Genomic DNA, 11,139 nt, shown 5'->3' on the forward strand with positions numbered 1-11,139 from the left:
AATCCTTGAAGGGACTGTGTAGTGAAAATTCAGAGCCCCATGACAATCAGATTCCCTCTGCTTTATGTGCTTTCCTGGCAATCAGGACACATAAGTCTCTGATAGTGTGTTGAGAGCATACAGAAAAAGACAGAAATTATTAAAGGAGCCACAGTGAATTGCCCGGTCTCACGTCAATGCTCTGATTACAATTGAAAGTAACATCAGAACTGGCGACAGTTCTGTTGCCATTAAATAAAAACACTGCAAACATTAAAGCAACACAAGAGAATCAGCTCTATGGTCATTTGCGAGAGGTTTGATTATGGGCAGTAGACAGATATTGGAGAACATTTTGTACCAAACGATATTAGTAAAAATAACTCAACAGATAAAATTAATAAATGTTTGCATATCCACGTTGTCTATGTCTTCACTTTACTGCTTTATGCTTTTGTGTCTCTCTTTTCCCTGTATATTGTGAGCCTTACTGCATTCTACATCCACTTTTTTTAAGTAACTTGTTATTAATTTTGCTGCAGAACGTGCTCCTCTTTACTGAACAGATTAAGTTTAAGAAATAAAGATTGATAAAAGGCTGACTACTGATTTATTTACTATCTTACTTCAACTGCGCTCTTGAATTTTTCACTACAATTGTAACACTGCCAGCCAGAGGATCGACTGCAAAATTTATTTATATAAATTGTATGCATATATGTAGCAATCAAACTGTACAAAACACAATTTAGATGTATACAAGGAAGCAGCGCAATATGCACCAAGGAATAAATAAAAAGGACAGAGGTATAAAAAATACTCTATATGAATTATTTTTTTCTTCCATGAAGAGTGACCAGTCAGAGAATGAGACATAGTAATGAACAGAATCAACTTGGGGAAGTGCTAAGAAATAAGCACAAACCAATCAGGACATGATCAGAGCACCATTTTTCCGAAAACTCTGTTTTCGCCCATCCACTTCCAATGGTGAAGCTTTGTTTATGAAAGCCTCTGGCTCTATAGAGCATTTTAAAAAAATCTTCTTTTTGGGGGGTTAAAAACACTGGGTTAGTGGGGATGAAAGGCAAAAATGGAGACAAATCTCTACGTTTTCCAATAAAAATGTGGTAATGTGGATGTGGCCTGTTTTACCCCAAGCAAATGACTTAACTTACCAGTATTCGAAATGTAAAAAATACATTCAAATAAATTGGTTCTGCATCCACACTTGTAAGGTGCTTTGGCATGATGTTTGCCCTAGAAAGTGCTATTTTAAAGAAAAGCCTAATTCTATTCTACAACTATGAAGTATTAAGTTTGATTATACATCTTTGGAGCTTCACAACACTAAACAAGACTCTTCTTGTATAAAAAACATTAGGATAAGAACACAGCTGACATTTTTAATGACTGAACAATTTCATCATGTATTCTGTATTACTCTTGCATGAATCACTTAAATCAACTTTCATTAGCACCGATTTATTTTTCGAAATGCATTCATATTTAATTCAAGGACTAAGCCTTAACCCTATCCATGACACAAACATGCAAAGTCAAAAACTTATGAAATGCAGAATTATTATTAAAAACACTAAAGGGCTTTGCCACCTGCTTGCTTCGCTCGCCAAACCCCCCCCAGGCCTGTGCTGTGTGCCAGCCACTTCACATCTCTGCCACTTGCGTATGTGGATTTCACTTTCACCAAACAACAAATCTTTTCATTCTCGCGGATACGCCTCTTCATTGGGAAGAAACACTACTTTTCCCTGATGGCAACACGAATTAGACGATCTACAAGTCCCCAACTTAAAGTTTAAATCCAAACAATATATCTGATCACTTTTCGCCTGTCCGTTATTTCACCGAGTAATAATTTCAATTTGTTTGTGCTAATGAAATCTTTACTATTATTTTTTTGAGACTTTCAAATTTTAGTACTTTTATTATCTTTAACCTGCTCTATATGTGTATCGTGCCAACGTTTTTGAATTCTTTACGATGCTCTACTTTTTCATCTACTCTTTGTCTTTTAACCACGCCAAGGGCCGGAAATAAATCTCTTGGCACAAGGTCTCATCTTGCAGGACTTGAAAGTATCTCTCTGAAAAAGTAACGTCTCGTCCCAGGATTTTTTTATTATAATAGAGATTTCTATTTCTATTCATTTCTGAGTCTTCAACAACCCGGGACTGTTCTGGTAGCGGCAATCATAAAAGGCTATCTCCCAGTCCTTCTTATATACTTGTTTAAAGCTCAGTTATTTTTTTCATCGAATTTATAATTAAATCTGTATAAACATATGCTCTTAGTAAGACATTCAAAACATTTTTTCTTAATTTACCATCAAAAGTATATTGAAAAAATAAACTGCTCAAGTTAACCAAATGATTGAGACTGACCTTGTTGCAATTCTGTTAATTGCCTCAGTATCAAAAAAAATTCAGTTAAAATTTATTTTCCATTGTCAAAACACTTTGGAAAGTGGAAAACACAAGGCTGAAGCAGTTACGAGAACCCTTGAATTACAAAAAAAATAAAAACCAATAAAAACAAAAAAAGTTTTAAACAGTGCTCTAAAATCTGCATTGTTTTGATTGTAGGCTCAAGTAGTACAGATGCACTTTCCCAAATTATTACATGGAGTGTCGCATGCAAAATAACGTGAGGCTGAAAATACAAATGCCTTTATTATTTTGAATTTTGCATCCTGAAATCTTGTGAGCAATGCTGATAATTATGCTTTCTCAAGATGTGTGGCCTCACTGAAATTTGTATTAGGAATTCTAGATTTATATTTAGTCTTTGTCTCAAATCATTATTACCTGTATTAAATGCATTGCTATTCAAAAGCATTAATAAACCCAAGATTATTTTACTCTAAAATATTAGTGTGTAAATATAAAAATAAAAACTTAACTTTTTTTTTTACTTTTTCATATATTTTATAAACAATTATGATTATTATCAACATCTTACAGATCAAGGCCCAGCAAACTTGCTTGTAGACCTGTACCATGAAAATGTATGATTTGTACTTCTACATACTAAATGTTTCATAATGGACACGCGGTTTATGGTTGAATTTTACAAAAAGACCAGGGGCCTCATGTATAATGGCATGCGTAGAACTCACACTATAACATGGCGTAAGCACAAAAGCGGGAATGTGCGTACGCACAGAAAAATCCAGATGCAGCAATCTGCACGTACGCAAACTTCCACGTTCTTCTTGCACATCTTACAATAATGATATACTGATATTCTTGTTTTTTTTTATACTTTGTGCATTAATTGTATTCATGCCTCATTTACTTACTATTTAAAGAAATGAAAGGTTTTGCCATATGTATCAAAGAATGGGTGTCTCAGTTATACAACTTTGTGTAGAATCGAACATTATGTGTATGTCAAAAAACAGGAAAATGTGTAAGCCAAAAAAAAATCTAATTTATAAAATCTGGCATATGTGCAATTGTTTGGAATTTACCCGTTATAAATAACAGTCATTTTGTAAATGTATGTGCATGAACCCCATCCTGGTGCCTCCTTGAAAAAAAAACTAATATGGACAATGATAATCAACCTGATACATATAAAATGAACAAATTTACCTGTAAGGTGAGACAATGATGACAACAGGGAAGACTGTCAAAAAGCAAACAATTGAACAGTGCAAGATACAAATTATTGGGCATCAAACTAAAAGAAGTAGGAGTTCAGGGTGAAGTTTTTAGATGGGTGCAGAACTGGCTCAGACATGGAAGGCAGTGGGTGATGGTGCTAGTACCTTATCAGAACTGGCTGATGTTAAGAGTAGTTTTCAACAGAGGTCAGTGCTAGGGGCACTGCTATATATATATATATATATATATATATATATATATATATATGATTTAGATAGGAAAGCAAGTAACAGGCTGGTTAAGTTTGCAGATGATACCAAGACAGTTGGATGGGCAGATAATTTGGAATCCGTTAATTCGTTACAGAAGAACTTGGACAGCAAACACCCTCGGGCAGATTTGTTGGCAGATGAAATTTAATGCCAGTAAATGTAAAGTATTACACACAGGAAGTAAAAATGTTAGGTTTGAATACACAATGAGAGGTCTGAAAATCGAGAGTACACATTGAGAAGGATTTAGGAATCGTAGTGGACACTACGCTATCAACTTCCCAACACTGTTCAAAAGACATTAAGAAAGCGAATAGAATGTTGGATTATATAGTAACAATGTGTGGAGTTCAAGTCCAAGGAGGTTATGCTAAAGATTTATAATGCACTGGTGAGGCCTCATCTGGAGTACTGTGTGCAGTTTTGGTCTCCAGGCTACAAAAAGAACATAGCAGTGCTAGAAAAGGTCCAGAGAAGAGTGACTAGGCTCATTCCTGGGCCACAGGGGATGAATTATTAAGAAAGATAAAAAGACCTGAGCCTTTTCAGTTTAAGCAAAAGAAGATTAAGGGGTGACAGAATTGAAGTGTTTCAAATACTGCAGAGAATTAGTACAGTGGATCGAGACTATTATTTTAAAATGAGTTAATCAATGACACTGGGACACAGTTGGAAATTTGTTAAGGGTAAATTTCGCACAAACATTAGGAAGTTTTCTTTAAATAGAGAACCACAGACACATGGAATAAGCTACCAAGTAGTGTGGTAGACAGTAAGACTTTAGAGACTTTCAAACCTAGACGATGTTTTTTTTAAAGAAATAATTGGGCAGGACTGGCAAGCTTTGTTAGGCTGAATGGCCTATGCTCATCTAGATTGTTCTAATGTTCTTTCCTCCAAAGTGCAAAGAACCCTTATTTAGTGGCCTGAACATGTGTTTCACTGACAAGTGCAAATATATTGAATGGCAACATGTTACTGCCGCTGTGAATTTGGGGACCTCTACCAATCATATAATGCCCAAAATAAAAATTACAAAAAAAAAAAAAAAATCCAATCTCAAGCAAAGAAGCTAATCATCACACATCACATGCAAAGGGTGAATGCAACAAGAGGAGAAAAAAGCAAATCTGTGCTCTCTGATTTTGAAGTGCAAAGGTTAGGTGGATTGGTAATTCTAAATTAGCCCTAGTGTGTGCTTGGTGTGTGGGTGTGTTTGTGTGTGTCCTGCGGTGGGTTGGCACCCTGCCCGGGATTGGTTCCTGCCTTGTGCCCTGTGTTGGCTGGGATTGGCTCCAGCAGACCCCTGTGACCCTGTGTTCGGATTCAGCAGGTTGGAAAATGGATGGATGGATGGCAATTGTAATTGGAGACGCTTTATTATGTGGCACTAAGCCAGAGAATTCAGACATTTGTCAGTCTCAACTTTGCATCACCGGGGACTTGTATATTAATGGGATACAACTGGTTATGGTTAAAAAAAAAAAAAAAAAAACACAACAGCTTCATTCTTGCTAGGCACCCTTATTGCAATATGAGTGCAGTGAATTGCACCAATTGCATTAGGAAAAATGAGCACTGCTGCAAATTGCCTTTATAAGTTGCCCTGTACATTCACACCATACAGAAACTGAATGTACCGCCTCATCAGTTACTTTATGGCATCCAGCACAATGGTCATGATGGAGCTGAAGTTAGTTAAGATACCCTTGGCCTACTGGCAAGTTACATTTAGTACTTGCCTATTGCAGAACGTCAACCATTTTTATAATCTAGATATGAACAAATGAAGCCTGATTTCGAGCAGTCTGTTTTTCTAACACTAGGCCAAAACTCAGCACAGATTGCCAAGAGGATTACTCTTGGAAGACTAATTTGGCTCAAAAACCCAGTCATCATAATGAGCCACAAAAATCCTGCCAGTCCATAAAAGCTCATTCCTTCATATATGATAATCTGCATACTCTTCAAGTAGAAGTAAAGTGGAATTCAAATAAATTAAATAATAATAAAAAAAAAATCAAACACGCCATGTTGTATCAAACCATTAGGCTATGAATAGGCTATAAGTCATAACAGTATTTACAGCAATGCATTTTTTCCTTCTTACAAATTTTCTGTTGTTTCCATTTAAGCATTACTACTTTGTAACATTTCCTGATGAAAAGCACACCATTTAATATACCTATCTATGCAATCAAATGAGTAAAGTTTAAGAGGAGGATTCCCATTCCATTTCTCTTCAAAATATCCAGATGTGACGCTTGTTGTCACTATTACATTGTCAACCTGCTACTCCTGTCCATGGGAAGAGACAACAAAAATACTGTGAATTTCTGAATCCAAGGCTGAAAGGAAGTAATCTTCATATTACACTGCCCACAACAAACTTACTATATAAAAATACTACAGAATTCCTATGCAGATAAGTACCCAGCTGGCCTAGGTTACCCGAACTATGACATTAATTAATAAACCCCTGGGGGGGCACAGTCAGTTTTATTGCCAGCAATGCTTTTGATTTTATTTTACAACTTTTATTGTCATGATTTGTTTGTTAATGAAATTGAAATTACCATTCTTTTCTGTGTGCACAGTCTAATCTATATGCTCATATATGTAAATGATGCATGACTTAATTACTTCTGTAACTACAGTTAACTATACAAACCTCTGCAAGTGCTAGGAGTACGTACTCAATAAAAATGCTACACAAAAACAAATGGAACTAAAAAAAGATTCACAAGGAATGAACGCCTGGACTTCATTTTACCAAACTTTACACTTTTAGGATCAAGAAAGCAAAAAGAACATTACAGTTTGTAAGAAAATATATATTCCATTCTGTAAATTACCAAATATAGGAAAGCAATAGTTACTTTCCAAAATTACTATGTGGGATGGCATTTTATAAATTTAACAGGTTTTATTATACATATTAAATACATATTTTGTAAAGACATTCTGTTAATTTCTTCATTGAAGTAAAATATTTTAAAAACTGATGATCTATACTAAGCAATGTGAAATATATGGCTGAGTTTGGGCAGATGTGCCCTTCAATGGGCTGGCACCCCACCAGATTTGATTTTCATCTTATTCCCAGTACTATCAGAATAGGCTCTGGCCCATATGACCCCAAATTCAATTAAGCAGATTTAAGAATGTATGTATGAATGGTGATAAGATTGTATACAATATTAATGGACTGTTTAAAAACTCTGTCATTTCACATCAATTAAACAGAGATACAAAGATCTTGCAAATCTTGTGTGCAATCTAGGTTTTATTAACAGTAAGCAAAATTCACACAGTGCTGCCATTGCCACAAAAATTTTACAATGGAAGATACCATATTTTACATAGGATCATTATTTACAAAAAGCAAATAAAAACTGACCTATAATCCATAACACTTCATATAACATTTTCTGTGTGTGTGTTTTTTTTTCCAGCTCTGAAATGCTACATTTTTGTATTTAGACTCGAGCATCACTCAGGCTATAAAAAGTGTTAAAAGCGTTAGTTCCGAGCATCACTCAGGCAACAGTATAGACACGTCTCACGTAAGCGCAAGACCCAAGGGTTACTCGGACTATAAAAGTGCTGAGTGTTGCTCGGGAAACGATATAGGCATGTTTTGCGTAAGCGACAGGCCCAAGTGTTACCCAGACAACAATGCAGACAAATCTTGCCCAGGTGTTGCACGCTCTTTACAGTGATATGAGCAGTGATGACCAAGTGAATCTGTCTTCAGGCAGTGAAATCGAAAGTGATTCTGATGAACCCAAAAGTGAAGTTCTTGTCAATCTCACATGTGTAGTATGCTGTGTAAAAGCAGGTCAGTCTGGAAAAAAAATCTGAAAGGAATCATGCTACTATTGTCCTGACTGTGATGTTGGGTTGTATATTTCATTGTGCTTCAAGGCATACCACACAAATGATACATTTTGACAGTATGCACGGTATTAGAACAATAATACAGTACAAATAATAATATTATGCTACTTTCTACACTTCAGACTTTGTACTTTGTGTTTTGCTTATTTCACAGTAGAGAGATTAGTATAATATTTATTATTATTTGTATCATTATACTTTCTACACTTCTGACTTTGTACTTTTAGTGTTTTGCTGGTTTTACAGTAGAAAGATGAGGCTTAATAAATGTTTTATTTTTAAGCCAAAAATTGCAACGCTTTGTACATGTTTTTTTAAGAAAAAAATGTAAAGCTAAGGATGTTAAAGAAGCCAGAGCCTACTTTGGCAGGAAGGTGAAGAGAAAAACAATCAAAAAAAAAAAAAAAAACACTGCTGGAAGATTAAATGTATAAAATAATGCAAGTCTTTATTATTTGTGGTTTTCAGTTGTCTTACGGGTACATATCTCAGACATTACTGTATAACCTTCCAGAACTGCATGTATTTTGTGTCTCTAGCTAGTCACACCCTTAAGAGCATGATCCACTGAGCCACCTTTCCCACTTCAAAATAAAAGATTTAGAACAACTTTAAGTGAAGTGTTTCCGAGAAATTATTGCTAAAGTGTTAGCAGTTAAAGTCAAGAAACTCTCGTATCTCAGGAGCTCTCAGAGCCTTTGGACATTTTGTGACCAGACATTTACCCTGAATTAGTATGTGTCAGGCCGAGATGGTGAGATGCACTTTGGGCCACTACGTATCAATTCAGGGTATGAACGTAACAAGTGAAGATGCTCAGGAGAACTAAAACCTGTGTTTTGTTTCTGTTACTGCAATATAAGCATAACCTTAAACTAGAAAAGCTTGCTTATTTGAAAATAAAAAGCCTTACATTTCTATTATATCAACTTTATAGACCATCTCCAATCCAAGACTGATCTTAACCACTTCAAAGAATAAGATACTGACAATCAGAAATTCTGTACTGTAGCTGATTCAGAGTATCATATGTTGAGATTTAAGGGGATTAAGTACATGTCTATGTTAACCTGAATGACTCCAATCTAAAACAAGAATGCAGATTTCTGATACAGATTCTCATTTAACCACCTGTCTCTATCTCTATCCTCAACTACAGACATGCATTGTAAAAAGTGAGCAAATGAAGGACACTTCTGTAATGTTAGTTAGACTTAAGTAGCTCTATTTTGCTTAAGTGTAAAGAAATCAATAACATGAGTGGACTAGAATGTAGAACTACTGCTTCCCCAAATTAATATGGGCTAGTTAAGGTGGTTTGGTAACACAATTGTTTCCAACTAGTCCCAAAGGCAGACACTGGAGAAGCTGAATGGATCTCTCAACCACAATTGTCAGAATGTTGCTATGAGGAGGGTAGCATGGAATGTCCAGCTCAGCATCACCCAGTGGGGGTGACTCAAAAATGTCCTTGTCCGAATTCACGGGAGAATCTGAGAAGAGCGGATTGCCAGGGTACCCTTAAAATAAATCTAATGAACTGTAGAACGCATACTTCCACAGTGGCTACAACAGTCATTATGAATCTTACATACAAGACAAGACTTGTACAAAAAAATATAAGGAGCAGCCCGCAACCAAACAAAACATGTCAACATGTGATAATTGCTGCTCCGGTAGGTGAATTTTAATCAACTTGTCTCCTCTGCTAACTGTTTACGGTTTCTGGACACACGATATTTTGATTTTATTTTTATGAACCCACTTCCTGGTTATATGAGCTTATCTATCAACTTCAAATGTATCCGAGACAACACGTCCCTCCGGTCACTGCCAAACACTGACAATCGGCATATCAGCCTCGCTCTCTGGGACTACCGTCTTGGCATGTCTTGCAGGTGGGCAAATGCCCACACCCGAATTATGTCGAACCCTAAAACATAAAGCCGTCTCCCTAACTATTCTCGCGCGGAAGCGGAAGGCAAAGAAAAACTTTAAAAAGAAGAAAGAGTCCTCATTGCAACACTTTACTCGCTCATCTGAAATGTTTCGTGCAAGGCAGTACCTACAAAGACAACCTGGTTAGGATGTCACCCAAGACGCCTGACTGATGTTGTCCTGCTAAAGCCGACCGACTGGTTTGGACTGTTTCACAAACCTGCGTCCCGACTATATGCTCTACGGACAGCCATTCCGTTCGATAAAAAAGACAGAAGAAAGCATTGACCGTCACGCAAGCATCAGTTACCTTGCCGTACGCCTTGAGTGGCGGCGGTTCGGCTGCGTTCCGTTTGCTCCGCAGGGGCAGCTCCCGGGACGCCGCGTTACGTTGCCCGATTTCCCATAGCGCTCGCCTCCAAGAGCCTCTTTCACCTGTCGTGGGATCCTCCGCCACATTTACCCAAGCAAAGCCCTGCTCCTGCGGCCGGGTCCATCGTGGTTCTCGGTTGACGTACAGGGTCGCAGAGAATGAGAAGGGAAACAGGTGAAACAGCAGGGTCGTCGCGAGCACGAGCATCCCGCAGCTCTGCCTCGTCGCCATGTTTAGGTTTGCTAATAAAGCGATACTAAAGCCGCCTTGCGGAGAACTACTGAATTACCAACAAAGAATGGGTGGAGGGAGGTGGTAGAAGTGCTGGCGACGGTGCTTCTTCAGGTTGGTGCTGGGGAGGGGCTGATGACCACGTGTCTTCTTTGGGCAGGTGATGCCAAGGTGTGCCGCAGGGCCGCAGCGCGGGACGCCTCTTGGTTGTTCTGGTGTTTAATGGTGCCTTTCGTAAAACATCTGTGTCACTGGGCACAAGTATGCATTATGGGACGGAAAAGAGAACAGCAGCTTTATGTTGTATAAGGGCATGTATAAACAGTTTCGCGATTAATATATATATATATATATATATATATATATATATATATATATATATATATATATATATATATATATATATGAACACTTTAAATTGCATCATTTTACTGCTTTCGCCAGTGCAGTCCAGCACAAGATCTATCTGAAAATCAGAAACAGCAATCTTTAAAGAAAGCGGTAACAAAAATTTACATTCAGTTTCATTTGATTACTTTCTCGTATACGAATTATAGGGAAAGTATTGCAATCGTCCAAAGATTCGATGTCGAGATTTTAATGATTCTCGACGTTTTAGACCTCCCTGACTTTCTCGTATACGAAGTATAGGGAAAGTATAGTATTGGAATCCTCCAAAAATTCCATTTCGAGATTTTGATTAATCTCAACGATTTAGACCTCCTTGAGTCCGAAAATACAATTTTTGGAATCATGTCTGTGTGTGTGTGTGTAAATGTAAACACGATAACTTTAGTACGCTTTCACTTAGGTCAAC

General features: G+C 37.1%; 1 protein-coding gene across 2 annotated transcripts in view; it reads right to left on the reverse strand.

Annotated features, from left to right (window-relative positions):
• Positions 1-10,520, reverse strand: part of sorl1 (sortilin-related receptor, L(DLR class) A repeats containing) — a 226,452-nt gene extending 215,932 nt beyond the window's left edge. For both annotated transcript variants that reach the window (XM_051932187.1, XM_051932186.1), the window contains exon 1: positions 10,029-10,520. In XM_051932187.1, coding sequence (XP_051788147.1) covers positions 10,029-10,322 — 294 coding nt within the window. In that variant the 5' untranslated portion in view covers positions 10,323-10,520. The remainder of the gene's footprint in view (positions 1-10,028) is intronic.
• Between the last annotated feature and the right edge of the window lie 619 nt (positions 10,521-11,139).

The sequence above is a fragment of the Erpetoichthys calabaricus genome, chromosome 9 (genome assembly GCF_900747795.2).
Source record: "Erpetoichthys calabaricus chromosome 9, fErpCal1.3, whole genome shotgun sequence".
NCBI classification, from domain to species: Eukaryota; Metazoa; Chordata; class Cladistia; order Polypteriformes; family Polypteridae; genus Erpetoichthys; species Erpetoichthys calabaricus.